The sequence below is a fragment of the Zootoca vivipara genome, chromosome 3, assembly GCF_965207765.1.
Source record: "Zootoca vivipara chromosome 3, rZooViv2.hap1.1, whole genome shotgun sequence".
In the NCBI taxonomy this organism is placed as follows: Eukaryota; Metazoa; Chordata; class Lepidosauria; order Squamata; family Lacertidae; genus Zootoca; species Zootoca vivipara.
The window spans coordinates 3989601-4010530 of NC_142586.1; the positions used below are offsets into that span (position 1 = coordinate 3989601).

The following is a 20930-nucleotide window of genomic DNA, read 5'->3' on the forward strand; positions in this document are numbered from 1 at the left end:
AAACCGAAGTGTTCATAAACCGAAGCAACCTTTCCCATTGAAAATAATGGAAAGAGGATTAATCCGTTCCACACGATGAAAAACACCCCCTAAAGCAGCAATTTAACAAAAATTTACTGTCTACCAAGAGGTTTCCTAGGCCTATGGAGGCCTCCACGGAGGCATCGGAGCGTCCGTGATTGGGACGCAGCCATGGAAGCGCTCTGATGCCTTCACGGAGGCAAACTGTGCAGAAAGAAGCCTTTCCCCGATGCAAGTGCCCTGCGCTGCGGCCGCGTCTCAGTCAAGGCGGCTGAGTAAAGCGCGGGAAACCGGGGGGGGGGGTTCCCCTTTGGAAGCTCTTACCGCGCGTTTAGGAAAGGGCTCCCAGCAGCAGCAGCAGCAGCAGTGAGAGGCTTGGCGAGTCGTTTTGCTGCACGGGGGTGGCGGCGCTCGCAGCTCTCCTTCCCTCTCTTCGCGGTGCCGGCCAGGCGACCTTCCTGAAGCCTCCTCAGAGCAGCCGCCGCCACCACCAGACGCCAGGACTGGCCGGGGTGGCTCGTGGTGCGTCTGGCTTTGGTTGGAGCGGCGGCGACAATGGCGGCTTCTCTCAACCGCAAGCCTCTCCACTCCGCAGGGGCGCAATGGTGAAGGCCCGGCCTCGCTTCTCTTGACCCCTCCGCGAGGCCGGGCCTTCGCCGTCGCGCTCCTGCGACGTCTCTCCAACTTCGCCGTCGCTCTCCTGCAGCAGGGCTCAAGAGAAGTGGACCTTCGCGCTCCTGTGACGCCTCTCCACCTTCGCTGTAGCACTCCTGTGGAGAGGCGTCGCAGGAGCGCGAAGGTCCGCTTCTCTTGAGCTCTCCGCGAGGCCGGCTCAAGAGAAGCGGGCTTTCGCGTCGCGCTCCTGCGACGTCTCTCCACCTTCGCCGTAGCACTCCTGTGGAGAGGCGTTTCAGGAGCGCGAAGGTCCGCTTCTCTTGAGCCCTGCTGCAGGAGAGCGACGGCGAAGTTGGAGAGACGTCGCAGGAGCGCGACGGCGAAGGCCCGGCCTCGCGGAGGGGTCAAGAGAAGCGAGGCCAGGCCTTCACCATTGCGCCCCTGCGGAGTGGAGAGGCTTGCGGTTGAGAGAAGCCGCCATCGCCGCCGCCGCTCCAACCAAAGCCAGACGCACCGCGAGCCACCCCGGCCAGTCCTGGCGTCTGGTGGCGGCGGCGGTTGCTCTGAGGAGGCTTCAGGAAGGTTGCCCGGCCAGCACCGCAGAGAGAGGGAAGGAGAGCTGCGAGCACCGCCACCGCCGTGCAGTGAAACAACTCGCCAAGCCTCTCACTGCTGCTGCTGCTGGGAGCCCTTTTCTAAACGCGCGGTAAGAGCTTCCAAAGGGAACCCCCCCCCCCGGTTTCCCGCGCTTTACTCAGCCGCCTTGACTGAGACGCGGCCGCAGTGCAGGGCACTTGCATCGGGAAAAGGCTTCTTTCTGCACAGTTTGCCTCCGTGAAGGCATCAGAGCGCTTCCTTGGCTGCGTCCCAGTCGCGGACGCTCCGATGCCTCCGTGGAGGCCTTCATGGGCCTCGGAAACCTCGGGTTACTTACTTCCGGGTTTCGATGGTTCGTAAACCGAAAGTTCGTAACCCGAGGTGTTCGTAAACCGAGGTACCACTGTAACCAAAATTTATTGTTTTTTAAAATGGTGAATAGTGTAGGCTTGGAAACTGCTTAGAACTGTGCTGCTTAGAACTGAATGAAAGACAAGACCCAAATGAAGCTCAAAGGCATTCAGGACTGGGATGTCGTAGGTGACACATGGCTTGCAAGGGATTATAAAAATGTCACAGGGACACAGCACCGAATAATAATAATAATAATAATAATAATAATAATAATAATAATAATAATAATAATAATAATAGATGAGTGATGTGATGTGATTTCTGCATCTGCTTTTGAACTTCAGGAAATGGTGATCCAGCCAGGACATTTTCTAGCACCTATTGGCATATTTCTTTGTTTTTGTTTTTTGTTTTTCTGTGGTGAGAAAGAAAAGCATACACCTGATTTTCAGAAAGAAAAGGATTGAGAGGAGGGACTAAAGATTGGCCTCCCTCACATTACCTATTTGAGTTTCAGCAATGTTGGTAGTCCCACGATCACAGAGTGGAGAAATTGGCAGTCCTAATTCAGCCTCCTTGTCTCCCTGAGTTGGAGGGGAAAGAATGCACAGAGATATAAGACAGTGTGAATGATATCCAAAAAATTCACTTCTATTTTGATATGAAAATCTTGAAACTAAGGAGCTGGGTATATTTGGACTGGAAAAGAAGAGACTGAGAGGAGATATGAGAGACACCTTCAGATATCTGAAGGGCTGTCACACGGAAGAGGGAGCATGCTTGTTTTCTCCTGCTCTGGAGGGTAGGACTCAAACCTATGGCTTCAAGTAGTAAGAAATGAGGTTCCGACTAAACATTCGGAAAAGGTTTCTGACAGAGCTGCTTGACAGTGGAACAGACTCCCACAAGAGCTGGTGAACTCTCCTTCCTTTGAGGTTTTAAAGCAGAGGTTGGGTGGCCTTCTGTTATGGATGCTTTAGCTGAGATTCCTGCATTGCAGGGGGTAGGACTAGATGACCCTTGGGTCCCTTCCAACTCTATGATTCTATGAAAACAGCTTAGAACAGGTGTGGGGAACTGATTCCCCTCCAGATGTTGCTGAACCTGCTTGCTGGGACTGATGGGCATTGCAGTTTAGCAGCAGTTGGAGTCCCACAGGTTTCTCACCGCTTAGAAAACCAGCATTAAACCACAATTTCTTGTTTCAGACATAATGGGCAACTGTAGCTTTAAAATACCAACATAAAAGCTTTAAAGCTCATAAATGGGAGGGAGAAATGAGAGGGGAGAGTGTAAGCTCAATAGTCATTTCTGACTTAATAAAACCATGGACTATACAAGATTGTTGCATCTGAATCACCCCTTACACTCTGAGAATGTATGTAATATGAAAAGTTAAGTCTGTGTTGTATTTATAATTGTGTAAAAAGAGACACTACATGTGAGAGTGCAGTGTGAGCCCTCCACTGGGAATTTCAAAGATTCTACCAAGTTTATGGAAGTCCCAATAAGGAATAAATGACAACCTTTATTTCAAGGTGTTTCCCTTATTTAAACACATTACAGTATTTGGTGTAACATAATGCAATGGATCCCAAACTTTCCTTGCCACAAAACCACCTGAAAATTGCTGAGGGTCTTGGTTGACCACTTAATATTTTTTTCTGCTTGTTGTAGCAATTGCCATGCACTGCACTAGATGACACATTATTTTTAGTTATTTTTCTACAGACAAACCATGGACCACCTGAATGAAGCTCAACAGACCAGCGATGTTCTGCAGATCACAGTCTGGGAACCTCTAACATAACAGATATTCCTGTTTTCAGAGATATACAGTATGTCCAAATGAAACATAACATAAATGACACAATCAGCAACCATGCCATGGGTTTGATAAAGTTAAATACCAGGCACAGGGCGATTGTCCTCAGGAGCGCAGCGTGTGGTGCTTAAGCCTTTTCTCTCCAGTCACAATATCAGTAAAAATCCCTCCAGTCCCCACATATAACAGGGGTGGGGAATGCAGCTGAATCGCATGAATCTCATAAATCATTGCAATCATCGCAATTGTCTATTTTTGGCTTCACTGCCAGAATGGAATCACTGCAACTGTTACTTGAGCTTGGACTGAACATGCCCCAAATTCTTAATATGAAGCACAATGTGGGACAGTTTGGCCTTCCTATTGTCAACCTGCAATTGTGTGAAGCAAAAACCTAAGAGTTGAATATTCTGCTCCTCCAATCATCTTGAAAAGCAACATTTTCAAACTGTGACACAGAGTTTGAAACATTTGGATGTTAATCTTTCATACCAAGCTGTTAATCATACCTATTTATCCTTAAAATACAACAGAAGGGACCGTCAAGTGTACAGAGAGAGGGGTGGGGGCACAGGAAAAGGCACACCTATCAGTCCCCCTGAAGATATTTTAGCCACAACAGAGCCTGCTATTTGGGAGCAATGCATCACAATGGGGTTGTTTACTACGGTAGTATGCAGCGCAGCAGGAGAGACCTGTCTTGCTTGCTTTCCAGTGGATGCTGCTTCGGCTGTTGGCAGAAGAAGCTTTAGAACAGCTATAATTAGCCAGATTATTCAGCTTTGTAATACAGTGGTACCTCTGGTTACGAACTTAATTTGTTCCGGAGGTCTGTTCTTAAGCTGAAACTGTTCTTAACCCGAGATGCCACTTTAGCTACCGGTAATGGGGCCTTCCGGCGTGCGATTTCCATTCGCATCCTGGGGCAAAGTTCACAACCAGGAGCAGCTACTTCCAGGTTAGCGAAGCTCATAACCTGAAGCATTTGTTACCAGAAGCGTTCATAACCAGAGGTACCACTGTACAGTATGTATAAATCTCTTGAGGATGTGTGTGTCCCAATTTGGAGAGAAGTACCCCTTTTTCCTTAGGAAAGGTTTTTGGGAAGCAGTGTGGTGCATTAGATAACGTTGGACCAGAGAAACTGCAAATTCACAAATTCCCGTTCAGGCATGACGCTCAATGGCTTGGACTGAGAAGTCAGAGCTACTCACTGGCCTGGTTTGCACAGAAGCCCTAAACTAAACTATGGTTTAGCATGAACGAGGAAGCATGCAGGTACACAGAACAAAAAACACTCCTCCCTAGTCCTGCTCCTACCCACTGCTAAGGCATGATTTGGCTTGGCATTACATAAACGGATTCGTCCCTCCTCAGAGAAACCATGCTCAGTAAGCCAAAAGCAAACAGCTTGTAATTTATTTGGCGTGAGACCAGAAGAAGAAGAAGAAGAAGAAGAAGAAGAAGAAGAAGAAGAAGAAGAAGAAGAAGAAGAAGAAGAAGAAGAAGAAGAAGGAGTTTGGATTTGATGTCCCGCTTTATCACTACCTGAAGGAGTCTCAAAGCGGCTAACAATCTGCTTTCCCTTCCTCCCCAACAACAAACACCCTGTGAGGTGGGTGGGGCTGAGAGACTTCAGAGAAGTGTGACTAGCCCAAGGTCACCCAGCAGCTGCATGTGGAGGAGCTGGGAATCAAACCCAGTTCACCAGATTAGGAATCCACCGCTCTTAACCACTACACCACACTGGCCAACCACAAGCCTGGATTCAGATGTATTGCTAAGCCAAACCATGGTGCATCCTGAGTAATGAGGCGGCGGCAGCAGCTCTGGGAGAGGGAAGAGGGAAGTGGCTTCCATGTCCACTCTGTGTGCGCTGCCTTGTTCCCACTTAGCCATGGTTTGGCTTAGTGCTACATGTGAATTGAGACAGCGCTTCACAGTGGTTTCTTGTGACGATGGGTGCAAAGCAACAAGGGTAGATTATGTTACATTACATACAACAATAAATACCAAGTATTATCCTGTGCATGTTTGCTTGCATATTTTTAAATGAAAGTTTTAGGCCATTTGGGGTTTTCTGGACAGGTAAGATATGAATTTAATATCTATCATGCAAAGGAATCTAGCCTACCAATGAACTTTTGAAAATGGTACCTGCTTGAAGAATTCATCCATTAGTGCATTTGCCATTTGCTGATGCACCTTCCAGGGCTTTGAGGGATGACTTATGTCAGCTGCATGGACAATCATGGACATGAGCTTATCTCTATCTGTCCTGTCAAATGTAGGGCATTATTGAATTACTTCAGCAGAAAAGTAGGATTGTTTCTCATATTAAATGAGAGATGATTTAAAGAATTCATACCACCAACAAAAATTCAGATTTGCAACACACACACACACACACCCCCTTCCCAACACAACCAACCTTTTTACATGCTGAAGGCATTTCAGAACGTGTTTCAGATATTTCATTTGCTGGAAATGATGTGACATGTCTGTAGCTAAAACCATCTCAATGACCAGCCGGCGCAGTTCCCTGAAGGCAAATAAATAATTTGTTCATGGTGTGTTCTGTGAGTTCTCTAAAACAAGGATTTTCATGCATCCTGCCCTCCTTCAGAGTCCAAGATTATCTGAATTAAGCTGTCTGCTACCCTGAGGAGGAAAGCCACTCACATTTATGGCCTACAAGCCATAGCTGCAAGCAGGGCCGTCTTAAGCATGCCCAGCGCGCCCCCCCCCGTTTCCCAGCGCGGCAGGCGGGCAGGCGCCACGCGCAGGGGGGCTGCCACGGGTGCAGCTGCACTGCGCCACACAGCCTGCCGTAGGGCTTACCCTGGGCCAGGGAGCGCTGCCCGCCCCGTTGCGACGCCCCTGCACGTGGCGGAAGCGGCCTGAAGCCGCTGAACAGCGGACGTGCGCCTGGGGCAGCCTTAGCCGCGCCTCTCAGCGGGCGCAGCGGCGCCCCTGGTGGCCTGACGCCCCGCGCCACCGGGGGTGGGCCTAGAGCCGGCCCTGGCTGCAAGGGTGGGGAATTAGTAGTGTCTCCCTGTTAACTCTGGAGTTCTTATAAAGGCAATCCTTACTTATAGAATCCTAGCATTGTTGAGTGACTCTTGAAAGGCCTGTAAGTGCACAAGCATCACTATACCTTATGTAGCACCCCTATATTATCTCACCTCCATTCCTCGTTGGTTAAATTGATCAAGATGTTCATATCTTCATTTTGCATGAGCTGGTAAGCAGCACTCACATGATGGTTTTCAAGAACAGATTTATCATTGTACAAAAGTGCCATTTCTGACCTAGAATAAAACAAAAATTAGCCATATTACCCAAAACAGACCTAAGAAGAGCTGCAAAGTCACAGATTGCACATTTCTTTTTCCTGGTGCCAGGTTATCCCCAGAGATGAAAATATACCATTTTCAGGGGGGAAATGTTGACTTTTTAGAGTACTGGTTTTCACACTGTGCTCTGGGGATCGGACATCTATTAGCAAGCACTCCACCGGTTCCAGCAGAGGGACAGATGGGCAATGCTAGCTCTGCTGAGCTGCTTCTATTTCAGCTCGCCCCAGTGTCCTGGTTATCCCTCCAGCTACTCCAGAAGCTACCATAACTGCCACTTTCAAGCTTCCCTCTCTTGCTTCAGCGGTCTCTCTTTTCCCCACATGCCTTAATTCTCCTTCCTCAAAAGCCCATTACTAAGCCAGTGCCTCATTCCTAGCTATTTGCTTGACCTTTAAGCTGAACTTAAAGCAATACATGGAAATTAAACCCTCATTAAGCCACTCGGTTCTACCATTTCAGTTTAGGTGGAGCTGCAATGGTCACACTGGAAAGTGACAAAAGAGACTTACCTTGTCCTAACATGGAAATGGTTTGTGGTTCCAGTATGTTCATAATCATGGATTGACGTGCTGAAAAGAATTGCTAATATCTCCAGGTCAGTGAACCAATGCTAGTGAGAAGAATTAAAAGTCAGTCATGTCCTGCATGCAACTAACAATTAGACATGATGCAGAATGATCTATGACTACAATCTCCTATAGTTGTTTTTCTTTTTAAAGTGGTAATAGCAGCTGCCGGGGGGGGGGGGCGTTATTTGGGATCAAGCTACACATTTTGTCCTGTGGGCCAAGCAGCATATTGGAGAAAGGCTTCCGCTTCCTCCCACAATACTGTGGTCAATGGTAGAGTCTTTGCCTGGCTCTCCTGAGTCATCTATAAGGGTTCCTCCTAAATCTTATGCCAGCCGTCTTGAATCCTGTGCACTACCACAGGTTCATCTGCTGAGTCAGATATATCCTATGAATGAAATGGCTATTGATGTGTTAGTAAATAATGAATATAGACCTTGGTAAAGGTAAAGGTACCCCTGACCATTAGGTCCAGTCGCAGACGACTCTGGGGTTGCATGCTCATCTCGCTCTATAGGCTGAGGGAGCTGGCGTTTGTCCGCAGACAGCTTCCAGGTCACATGGCCAGCATGACTAAGCCGCTTCTAGCGAACCAGAGCAGCGCACGGAAACGCCGTTTACCTTCCTGCCGGAGCAGTACCTATTTATCTCCTTGCACTTTGATGTGCTTTCGAACTGCCAGGTGGGCAGGAGCTGGGACCGAACAATGGGAGCTCACCCTGTCGCGGGGATTTGAACTGCCGACCTTCCGATCAGCAAGCCCTAGGCTCTGTGGTTTAGACCACAGCGCCACCCGCGTCCCATAGACCTTAGTAAAGAACTATAATATGTGAGTTTCTAAAATTATTCTAACAGAAGGCTTTCCTAGGTCAAGAAAAGGAGAACCTAAGAATCCCAAATGCTCTTTTCCTTCACTTTAGGGCATTTCTTACCATCATACCAGTGTGAAGCATTATGCAATGCACAGTTTGTGTAACGTCTGTAGCATGGATCACATTGTGATATGGATTTTGGTGCTTTCTGTAGCCAACTTCCAGAGCATTTGCAAATGAAATCAGGCAGGTAATTGGGATCTATGGAAGGCAAGAATTAGGACATGCTTAGAACTGGAAATAAACATTTTTATTGCAACCATTGGCAAGACCAGTTGTATGACAAACACCCTTCTGAATTTATCATTTGGATGTGACAGATTTAGGTCCAGACATTCAGGAGTCAAATGAGATGTTCCTGGGTTGTTTCCAATCAAACCATTGTGCATGGAAAGCAACAGCCACACTCACAATGGGACTTCCCTTCTTCTCCACCCCTCCCCTTACCCCCTCCCTGATCTCTTCTAGCTTTCCAGCAACTCTCCAGAGCAGATTTGGGGATGGTGCAGATGCACAAAAGCAAGTGGAACATCCATGGTGGCACCGTGGCATGGAATGGACAGATGAAGGCAAGAATTGGGGCTCATCCACATGGGAGTTTGATGTAGATTGGAAGCTCCATGTGCATTGATTTTTTAGGTGTCAGCCATAAGACATTCTCCCCATCCAACTGGCAGCCCACAGCTTTCCAACAGTAACCTTGGATTTTCCCAATCTGGGGTAAATCTGGAAGGGGAACTTCTCTGCAAGGCAATTCCCTGACACCCCCTGCCCCCGGTTCTCCCAGTGCAGCCACACACTCACTCTGTGAACACGCCCCTTTGCTTCACTATGGACTTTTTATTTCACACCTATCATAATTTCTTCTCGTTTGCTTAGATACTGCTGTATTATATATTTTTCCCCAAATAATATTTATTGATTTTCTAACATTCCAAATTACAAAAATTCACAGAAACAAAACAAACAAACAAACAAACAAACAAAACAGGAATAAAAACATAAAAAAGAAAAACATATCAAATCTAACATTTTAATTAACACTGTAGACTTCCTCGATTCCCCTCGCACTGGGTCCACTTTTAATTCCAAATTAAGCAATTTTCATTTGTTATCTTAAATCATTCTAACATATTTTTCATTATCCCACAACTATTTCTATTCTTCAATGCATCGACTATATTCCACCCATAATTTATCTTCATCCAAATCTAAATTTATTTTCCCATCCATCTCCCCTTGGCCTCAAATTTATACCTATATTTCTCCCCTTGGCCTCAAATTTATACCCCAAAAATGTTCCATACATTCAAATATTATTTCTTTTATCATAATAACATTTAAACACTTAGATCTAATTCAGCCTCCCCTGGACGCAGGGTCTCCCAGATGAATCAGCCAGTTCCATAGGTCGTTCCAGTTTCAGGCCATCTTGATCAGTCAGAAAATAACATCCATTATTACCCCTCACCCCACTCCTGCTCTTTCACCACCTATCTTCCACGGTGGGGCACGCCAGACTAGGCCTGGGAGATATATATCGCTATATCAGGTCCTTTATCAACATCCTCCCTTCTGACCTCCGTACTTTACTGGTCTGTTTTTAAGGGTTTTTTTTACTGTTTTATATCGTGTTTATATCTTATTTTCACTTTATTCTTATCTGCTTAATTTAGCTTATCTTTAAGCTTCAAGTTTCAGTCATAAGTTTTAAGGAATTAGTATACAGTAGGGAGTTGTTTTAACTCTCCCTGACCTTCATTTGGGAGAGCGTCTCGGCCTCAGTGGAAATTAAAGAAGAAACCTCTCAAGTTGTGACTGCTCGTTGTTATCTTCCTACCATTCTACTATTCCAGCTAATTAACCGAAGCGAGACTTTTACCAACTTGATTTTTACCAAATAAATAATGGTGATGACCCGGAGTGGCTGTAAAACCTCAGGCGTTCTTCGGAGTGATCTAAGACCTCTCTCTAAAAGAGCTACTCTAAAGGGAGTGCAAACAAAAATCACTCGGCCCTATAAGAATAGGGGTAAAGTGGAGCTGATTGAGAATAAGCAGAAAATTGAAAATTCCCCCTTCCACACCGAGTCCTCTGCCAGCCACAGCGAAGGGCCGGCGGTGCAGAGAGAGGATTGTGCAGAAGAATGCCACAACAAAGGGCCAAGAAAGCTCAAAGTAATTTCAAACATAATTGGTACAGACACCGAAGTACTCCCGAAACAGAGACTTAAACCCCAAGCTTCTCCTGAACCATCCCAAGACCAAGAAGTGGAGGAACTAATGTTAAAACAACTTGCAGAGCTGTCTTCGGGAAATTCTAAAACATCAAAAGATTCTTGCTTCCAATCCCCTGAGACAAATGGTGAGGATTTATCTCTTATCAAATGGCTTGTGCTTTTAACTGAGGATATTGAACATATAAAATCCTATCTGGACACCTGTACAAAAATCCTCACTATAATGATGGACACTTGTAAAACCCTCTGCAGGGAACCTGGCGGAGTGACCGCAGAATTGGAAAGTAACAACAACTTCTTCCCTCCTACCACCTGCAAAAACAAGGAAGCCAAGAGATCATGTAGGGCTATCGCCTTGAAAAGGAGGCCTATAAATGTAAAAAAGAGTAAAAAATTTCAAAAATTTAAGGCAGTGCATTACAAAAAAATGGATTTTAAGAAGCTTTTTAATCTCCTCAAGAGTACCTCAATAACCGGGATTAGTGGGAACACCGAGAAACTTCTAGCCAGGAAGCCTTCTAAGCAAGAACTTTCTAAGAAACCCTTGCCCTGACCCTGTGTTGGAACGCTTGGAACCCCTAGCGCCTACCCCAACACCTAACTCCAAGCAAGACCTTTTGATCCAAGATCCATGGTCTCACATTTTATCTGTGGATAAAACCAATCCCTCTAAGAAGAGGAATTTGACAACTAATAACTGGAATCTGGTGCTGTACCAAAACAAGCTCGTTCTATCAAATTATTCTAAACCCCCAGGACTCCTCTCACAAGAAGAGTGTAAAGCCCATCTATTGAACTTTCTAAAGACCTATATGCCAGGCATCCTTAATAACCCTACTGAATTGGCCCAAGTGGAATATCTATACTTCGACGGATTCCTCGCCAGAGTGCTGGTCTCATTTTATGATGGGAGACTGGCAAAACTGGTGTACAAATGTAGAGAACACCTGAAGACAAGTGGCGTAATAATCTCAAGGTACTTTAAAAATGAAGCACCCCCAATTCCACTTATCCCCCATACTGTAATTTTGCCCAAAACTCTCCAACATAAGGTTGACCAACACGTTCTATTTTTTTTTAGAGTAAATTTTTATTGATTTTTCCATTAAACTCTTTACAACAACTTAATATCTCCAACATTGTATCTTAATCAGTTTCTTGCATATTCAGACTTCCCTCCTCCCTTTGGTAGTAAGTATGGTTCTCGTTAATTCGCACATTTTAAAAAGACATAACCCCACTTTAACATCTTAAAAGATTAATCAAAAAGAATATCTTAGATACATCGACATTGTAGGTTCTAACACATGCCCGCCAGAGTCTTTAAACTTTTATAGTTCTCCTTAACATACTCTCGAAATTTGTTCCATTCTTCACTGAATTTCGTATCCTCCTGATCCCGGATTCTGCATGTCAGGTTCGCCAATTCCAAATATTCCATCATTTTCACTCGCCAGTCCTCAATTGTGGGCATTTCAGTCGTTTTCCACCTCTGGGCTAAAAGGATTCTCGCTGCCACTGTGGCGTACATGAACAGTCTTTGGTCTATTTTCCGAATTTCATTTCCCATCAGCCCTAACAGAAAGGCCTCCGGTCTTTTTGGGAACGTGTATTTAAATAGTTTTTTGAGTTCATTGTAAACTTGTTCCCCAAAACTTTTAACTTTGTCACACGTCCACCACATGTGGTAGAAGTGGCCTTCTGCTACCTTGCATTTCCAGCATGCTTTATCTTTTTTCCTATACATCTTTGCCAACTTTGTTGGCGTCATGTAGCAACGATACACCATCTTTAGTACATTCTCTTTTAACGCTATGCATGCTGTAAATTTAAGGTTTTCCTTCCACAATTTTATCCATTTGTCAAATTCTATATTATAGCCCAGATCAATAGCCCATTTTATCATACAATCTTTCGTTATCTCATCCATTGTATACCAGTTAAGCAACAGATCATACATTTTTGATAACAATTTAACATTATTCTCCAACAGCTCAATTTGGAATTTCGATCTTTTCTTTTCAAATCCTAACCTTTTCTTGTCTGCCAAAAATAAATCATTAACCTGATGGTACTCTAGCCAAACAGAAAAACAATTTCTAACCTCATCATATGGTTTTAATTTGAATCCCAAGTCCGTTTCAATAACCAAATCCTCATATGTGGTCACTTTCTCCTCCATATTTACTTTTTTGACTGACAATATATTTGTTGGGGAGATCCACCATGGGGTTTTCTTTTCCAATATTCTTTTAGTTCTGTCCCAAACCTCATAGATTGATCTTTTGAATATATGGTTTAGAAAACCCCTATGGGCTTTGACTTTGTCCTGCCACAAATATGAATGCCATCCGAACCGGTTTTGGTAACCTTCTAGATCTAAAATATCCGTATTTTTTAACAAAATCCAATCTTTCAACCAACATAAACATGCCGCCTCATAATAAAGTTGTAGTTCTGCAAAGCCCCCCCTTTCTTTTTTATCCACCAATATTTTCATTTTTATCCTGGTTTTTTTGCCCAGCCAGACGAATCGTGACAGGACTCGCTGCCATTCTTTGAATTGAGCAACTCCCTTAATCACGGGAATGTTCTGGAACAAAAACAACAGCCTAGGCAGTACATTCATTTTGATCGCGGCAATTCTACCCATGAAAGATAATTTTAATCTTTTCCAATCTTCTAAATCACTTTTGATTTCCTTCCAGATGGCTTCATAATTGTCTTTATATAGATTTATATTTTTCTCTGTCAGCCAGATTCCTAAGTATTTGACCTTCTTGGCTACCATAATTCCAATTTCATTTTGTAATTCTATGATCTCTTCCTTTGTCATATTTTTAACTAATAATTTGTTTTTGTTTTATTAAGTTTGAAACTGTCACGGTCCGGTCGGCGGGCGTCAGGACCAGAGGCAAGATGGTGGTGAAGAAGCAGGGTCGAGGAGCAAGGCAGAGGCGAAGGTCCACGGGGCACGAAGCAATGCGAAGGCGGAGCAAGAGTCCAAGGAGCAAGGAGCAAGGCGAAGGATCCAGGAACAAGAAGCAAGGCGAAGGTCCGAGGGTCGAGGAGCAAGGCGAAGCAAGGGTCCAAGGAGCAAGGAGCAAGGTGAAGGAGCCAGGAACAAGAAGCAAGGCGGCAGCAAGGCAAGGGTCCAAGGAGCAGGAGGCCAGATGCAACCAGGCAAGGATAGCGTTGCTGTGGCAAAGAGCTGAAGGGAAATGCTGGGCTTTTATCCCTCCCAGCTCCTGCCACCAGGTGCAGTGAGATCTCAAGTGGCCTCACCTGGATGACTACTCCTTGCCTCTCCAGCACAAGCTGAGGACTTCACCTGTGTGGCCACGCCTTGCTTCTCCAGCACAAGCTGAGGCATGCCCCAGTCCTGCAAAGCACTACAGGCCCCAGAGCCTGACTCCTGCCCATACTCCTGACAGAAACCTGCCATTTGACCATATTCTTCCATCGTCTTCAACGCTTCTTGTAGACTTGTTTTTGGATTTTCGACTGTAAGGACCAGGTAGTCCGTGAACGCTTTTAATTTATATTCTTTAATCCCAATTTTTATGCCTCTGATTTCCTGCTGCTCTCTCAGATGTTTATTCAGCACCTCCAGGACCGTGATGAAAAGATGCGGCGACAATGGGCAACCTTGGTTATTTCAAATTTGTCTGTTAAATTGTTGTTAATTATCAATTTAGCATTTTGTTCTGTATATATCGCCCTGATCCCCTTTAGGAATGTTTCTCCTATTCCCATCTCTCTTAAGTTTGTTAACATGAAGTGCCACAAGATGTTGTCGAATGCCTTTTCGGCGTTGACAAACATCAATGCGGCCTGTTTGTCACATCTATTTTCCAAATATTCAATTATATTGACCACATTTCTGACATTGTCTCTTATCTGGCGGCCAGGTAGAAAGCCTGCCTGGTCTTTGTGTATTGCTTCATTCAAAACCACCTTCAATCTGTTCGCCAACACGTTCTAATTGATATAAACTCTGCGGATGACATCTTTAATCATCCTACTGGTCTGGTTGCCAAGGACCCTCAAAAGTTGGACTCCCTTGGGCCCACGTATGCGGTGAATCAGGGAATCGTCCTTGACAGCTTTGAAAATAACTGGAAGTCCGATACTGCCGTATTATAATTTGCCCTTCAAGAACATGGAATTTGCTCTGTTAAATGAAAGTATGGCATCACTGAATTGTTAACTTATTAAGATTTAACTAGATAAGTTCCTGACCTTGAATTGGCTCAGAAGATTATACTTGTTGAACAGATCACACATCAGGAATTTCAAGCAGTGCCCTTCAGAAGCTTCATTTAAGGCAAATACATCAAAATCCCATTTATCAATGTCCTGTTGGTAGTTGAAAACACACAAAAAGCACTTTTATTTCTTAATCTAGGTTCCTGAACAACATATAAAATGTAAAATGTAAAATGTAAAAGTATAAATGCAAACATTTTCGTTTCCCAAGTCACGTGAGTAAAAAACATAATACCATTTTTATTGGATTTGAAATTCAATCACGGAAAGGACTTAAATTAAGGGAAGTCGGTCCTTTTCCACGGCATTAAAAGTGAAAGTTAGAGACTTGACTACAGCCGAGAGCTGGACTTTGTAAGAATTAAACTTCCAAATCATGGCGTGGAGGATCTCCCTCTAAGACAGGGCAAGGGGGAGAAGAGACTTTTGTATAAATATCCCTGAGAAAAGTAGAAAAAATGACCTTTTATAGAACCGTTTTTCTCGCTGTGAATGGGGACCCGGGAGCTCTGCTAAGCCTACAGTGACGTCATAATGGAGGAACTGTTGAACTGTTGAACTTTCGTTTCCTGTTTTGGAGCCTTTGAAGTTTGCTGCAGCAGTCTGAGCTGCTGGAAATAAACTTTAACATTATTATTGGCCAGCATATGAGCCCTTTCTACATCCTGAAGCATTCTGAAGCATAAATTGCTGCTGGAAATTATAAAGTGGATCCCCATAGAATAACATCAGATGCACTGACTGTGTATTGGATAGTTACAGTGCTCACCAGCCCCAGTGGAAATAACCACAGCTTGACCTTGACTTCCCAGCTGCCAGTTCAGTGTTTTGACTATGGCTGGAGAACAAACTCCAAGTGAGAAAGCAAAAACACATGCCAGGAAGGGATCAGTAACATTAACTTATCAAGAACAGGTTTTAACTGCCCTGGCAGAAATTAAGTCAGAAGATCAAATACTGCAGGATTACAGACTGTTACAAAGCGCCTAGATAAATTGGATGAAAATGTAAAAATTAACACAGAAGGCCTACAGGAAATTAAGCAAGATATTGGGACATTGAGAAAAGAAGTGCAAGAGAACAAAACCCAGATACAAGGAGTGGAAGACTTATGGGGAAAATATGTATAATGAAATGAAAAAAAGTGTTGAAAAACACCTTTATTAAAAAACCAGAAGCCTTTTTACTTGGAATAGTTAGAGAAGAAATTCCCAAAAAAGATATTACCTTTTTTTTTTTGCCACAACAGCAGCAAGAATTTTGATAGCTAAGAATTAGAAGATGGAAGATCAGTGGATGATTGGCAAATGAAGATGAATGATTGAATTTATGGAACTGGCTAAGCTGACCGGGAGACTACGTGATCAGGTAGAAGAGTCGGTGGAAGAAGACTGGAAGAAATTTAAAGTTTATATAAAAAAGAATTGTAATATTGGAAGTGTATGATTTAGATTTGGAAGCACATAGAGGTTGTAGAGGAAAATGACTTCTGCCATCAATACAAATGGCTTCTTTCTTTCTTTGATTTAAGAAATGAAACAAAAAACTGCATTTTTCTATTGTATTTTCTTCACAACTGACACTGTTTTGAGTTAGAATCATGGAATCATAGAATTGTAGAGTTGGGAGGTACTCCAAGGGTCATCTAGACCAACCCCCTGCAATTCTCTCAACTGAAGCAACTCTGACAGGTGGTCATCCAACCTCTGCTTACAAACCTCCAAGGAAGGAGAGTCCACCACCTCCCGAGGGAGACCGTTTTATTTTATTATTATTTTTTAAAAAACACTTTCACCTTAAAAACTGCAATTACTTTCTCTGGATAAGCCAAACCACTTGCACTGGTGGGTGTACGGAACATCCTAGGAGAACAAATGAAAGATATGTAAGCCATAGATTAGAAGAGTCAAATTAAGTAGCGGGGGAGCCTCTATGTGGGAAAGTAGGAAGAGGGTTGAACTAGAGCTGATGGGGCAAGCCTGGTGGAAATCCCCACATGGCCATGAAGTTCACTGGATGATCTCAGGCCCATCACTAAATGTTGCCCTCCTGGACAGGGCTGTTTTGTCAAGCATTATAGACAGCCAATTGCCCTTGAGCCACCCCTCATGCAGCTGAGAGGCTTGCAGGGTCCTGCCCGGCTGTCTCTCTTCCCAGTGAAATGAGTCTGACAAGAAGCCTTGAGGCAACAGAAGCTTCCCCCCCAGCCTAAAGTTGGTGTGAGTTGTGACTTCAGGGCTCCTCATTCCCACTGGACTGGGAAAGTGGGGCGAACGTGCTGCATTGGAGCTGTTGCCTTCAGGAAAGGTGAGCCGTGAGATGGAGACAAAAGCCCCAACTCCTTGTCCTGCATCAGAGGCAAGTGGGGAAGAAAGATTGACATGGGGATCTGCTGCCCTGGTGGATCCTGCTGCCTGAGGCAGTCGCCTCACCTTGCCTCACCTAAATTCCCCATCTCCCGCTCTCTCTCTTCATAGAGAAGAGTTGAGGGTTGAGGGTTGTGGTGATTCTGATGCCAAAGGATGTGTGGGTGCTGGTGGCTCTTGGTGTGGGAGGGGGTCTTCCCCACCCCTGCATTATGCCGTTAATTACCAGATCTAGATCTGACCTTATTTTGCATATTCCATTGACTGTGTCACAGAGAATTTCTTCTCGGTCACAGTGACACCTGCCATAATTCCCTCCTTGAAACCTTTCTTTAATGGGAAGGAGATTAAAGAATTAAAGCCTTCCCCCGCAGCCCCAGCTCAGACCACCCTGGTTGTGCCACTGCTGGAGTGAGCAGGAAGCAGAGGACAACTCCAGCCCCCACTGGGTGAGCTTGCTGGCACTGCTTCACATCTGGGCCTCAGCCTCCTGGGGGGTCCTGGGCCCCCCAGACTCCCTGTGTTTATGGTCTTATAATGAACACGTGTGTGTGTAAATTGGTGGATGAGATTCCGGATGTAACATTTCTTGAAGGAACTGGATTAGATGCAACTTTATTTCTCCCAGCCATGAGCTACAGAATTTAGGCTCATTACTTGTCCTATGGCCCATGCTCACCTTTTTACCAAAACACTAGCCTGGACTGCATATGAAATAGTTCGAATGCTTGGCTGATCCTCAGGTTTGATACTGTACGCCTCTTTTTTCCTTGCAAAGGTAACAGTCAGCCAGTCCTGTACTTCTATAGGCACTGATCCCCACTGGATATTAGAGAGGTCGTCCTCAGTGTCCAAAAGGCTCCTGCAAGGAACAGTTATGTATTTAAATAATATACACCCCAGTTTTCAAATAAGTTAAGTAGCTAAAAGAAAGATAAAAATATAGCAACAATTTAAAAAGCAATTCTAAAAGTCAAATATAAAATGCCCAACAGAAATACAGTGGTACCTCGGTTTAAGTACAGAATTGGTTCCGTAAGTCTGTACTTAACCTGAAGCGAACTTAACCTGAAGCGAACTTTCCCATTGAAAGTAATGGAAAGTGGATTAATCCGTTCCAGACGGTCCGCGGAGTACTTAAACTGAAGCGTACTTAACCTGAAGCGAACTTTCCCATTGAAAGTAATGGAAAGTGGATTAATCCGTTCCAGACAGGTCCACAGAGTACTTAAACTGAAAGTACTCAAACCAAAGCGTACTTAAACCGAGGTATGACTGTACCAGCAAAACCAACTTAAAACATCAGTAATCAATTATAAGATGTCTTCCAATAAATAAATAAATGCTACCATCCTGTTTACCACCACCACCGGAATGATATTAGTGGCCTGGTTTAACATGTTTATTTTTTATTTTCTGGTCACACTATTCTATAGATGGGATACTTCAGGGTAATTGGCAGGGTAATTCAGGGGAATTGGCAATTAAAGACCTGCAGCTAATCTTGAACCAAAGAGTTGCCCCATTGTATCAGGAGACATTCTGTCCTTAAGGCACCAGGAACGGCCTTACTCCTTATCTTCTTGCCACATACCAAAGTATGTGCATAATACAGAAGAGGCCCATGTGCTGCATGAAGGTGCTCAGAGAGTCCTTTGTTTGCTTGCTTAATTAATATGCAATTAACCAGAGTCCTTATATGGAATCATAGTAGGGCGCTATCCCAAATGATTGGAAGGTACTCCATGTGTATGTATAGTCTTAACAGATAAGGGGAAAGTATATTAGGAAGCCCCCTTCTTTGGGAGGGTGCTCAGTCCTTTTGGATGTTAATCCACTGAGCTTGTCTGTCTGGCCAGCAAAGACAATAAAAGTTCCTTTGTTCTTCTCATGCAACAGCCTGGTATTTTCCTTTCAGCCTGTTAACTTGCAATATGGGCCCTGCTGGCTGAGGCTGATGGGAGTTGGAGCACAGCAACGTTTGAAGGGCCACATCTTGCCCACCTTTGGCATAAATCCCCTAGGTTAGGGAATTTCTCTTTTACTTGACATTCCCCAGGTTTCCTAGTTCAGGGGTTCTCAAACTTCTATCCCCAGGACTCATTAGAGAGAGCAAAACACAACGGAAGATCACAATGGAGGTGGCAGGGTGCAGCCGTAACACAATGGCAATGGATGGGGATTGGGGTAATCAGCACACAATTTTTGACATTTTCTATTGATATCTAATCTGTGTTTGGAGATTGATGAAAGGAATAATGCCAATGATCTGCAGTTCTTATTTAAGATGATGATTACAATCTGAGGACCTCATAGCTCCAACATGCAGCCCAATTTATGTATTTTGGGAGGGGGATTATTGTTTTTCCTTCTCCCCTCCCAATTTGTGTAACATCTTACTTGTTGGTCCTAATAAAAGTATTGTGCAAGTGTGGATTTTGGACTTTTCATGCAGCTTCTGTTATAAAAGTCATATATAGGTGTTTTAAAAAATATGTTCACCATTTAACTAGGGTTGGACAATGTGACTGAATCAGCTGTCAGGGCCAAAAGAAAGAGTGGCAAGTTTCTGATCAGGTAGTGTTCTTGTGTCAGATGAAACACAACGAGGACTGAGAGCTGTGAGGCCCATACCTGCCCTCAGCTTAGAAGTAAAGATGCTGTACTTACAGCAGAGTGGCAGAAAGTTTCTTCCTGGCCCTTTGATCACAGGTTTTTGACTTTGCTGAGGTATAATTTGTTCTGGCACCAAGCTTCCCCCGTTTATCCTGTGTCATATTTGCAGCTGTTTTGTCTACTAACTTTACTGTTGCTACATTTAAATATACGTAAGCTAAGAGTAGCTCCCTATCCCTACATGCACATCATTCTTATAAATACCTCGCTGAGGTCAGTTCAACAGAAGAAAGTCAAGCCCTTACATAAGCATTGTGATGTCATACTGACGTAGCTGGTAACAACCTTGGTGTACACAGCAGTCCGCACTTATTTCCCAGGGCTGTTCCCCACTCCCTCACTTATATTTTATGTGAAAACCTAGTGGTACTGACAACAGATGCAAGGATTGTTAAACTCATAGCTGTCAAGTTCTCTCTTTTTTAAAAAAAGGGAAATTCCCTTATGCTGAATAGGCTTCCTCGCGAGAGAAGGGAAAACTTGACAGCTATGGTTAAACTACAAGTCAAAAGCAGGAGAATCTAGTAGTCCTGAGATGAAATAGCTGTACTTTTATGGACTGTTTATCCTTTCTGTGGGAAAAATCAGCCTCATATAACCAACATGCTTAACACTAATTAATGCATGAAGGGGTTAAGAACATAAAGTAAGCTGTCCTGCCAGCCTTAGCTAAGTCATTGCCCCTAGCCTTGGGAGGAAAGGTTATCAAGCCATTCCACCATGTGATTCCACCAGTAAGGAGGTTTAAGCAGGGTGCTCCAAGCTGAGACAGTGTGGCTTAAGCAAGCCATCTTTGTGTTTTTATACAAATAATTTAGAAACATTCACCACTTTGGAACCTAAGTTTTACTGCCTGCATTTTCAGACTGCTATATGCAAAAGCACATAAATTTGACCTTTGAAGAGTTAAAAACCTTTTTAAAAAAACCAAAGCATTTTTATTTGATTTTACAATTATGAAATTATAACAATCCATATACATATCCATATATTGAGATTATTCTGAATCTCGCGACCCCCCCCCCCCACGCTGGGGTCCTATTTTCAACATTTACAACTGCACATTCTATACTCTAAATTTTATATTAATCCATATTATCCATAGTATTGGTTAGATTACAAGTGGAATTAAAATCCTGCTAATATTTCCATCTGCTTACAGTGGTCT

The 20930-nt window shown here is 44.0% G+C and overlaps 1 protein-coding gene across 3 annotated transcripts in view; it reads right to left on the reverse strand.

The window, feature by feature from the left end:
* Nucleotides 1-20930, reverse strand: part of LOC118082597 (dual specificity calcium/calmodulin-dependent 3',5'-cyclic nucleotide phosphodiesterase 1A-like) — a 44769-nt gene that overhangs the window by 19390 nt on the left and 4449 nt on the right. For all 3 annotated transcript variants that reach the window (XM_035110323.3, XM_035110326.3, XM_035110324.3), the window contains exons 2-10: nucleotides 17766-17948; nucleotides 16516-16582; nucleotides 14694-14810; nucleotides 8273-8413; nucleotides 7281-7381; nucleotides 6598-6723; nucleotides 5844-5954; nucleotides 5570-5690; nucleotides 2090-2171 (exon numbers count right to left, since the gene is read on the reverse strand). In XM_035110323.3, the coding sequence (XP_034966214.2) occupies nucleotides 2090-2171; nucleotides 5570-5690; nucleotides 5844-5954; nucleotides 6598-6723; nucleotides 7281-7381; nucleotides 8273-8413; nucleotides 14694-14810; nucleotides 16516-16582; nucleotides 17766-17948 (1049 nt within the window). The remainder of the gene's footprint in view (nucleotides 1-2089; nucleotides 2172-5569; nucleotides 5691-5843; nucleotides 5955-6597; nucleotides 6724-7280; nucleotides 7382-8272; nucleotides 8414-14693; nucleotides 14811-16515; nucleotides 16583-17765; nucleotides 17949-20930) is intronic.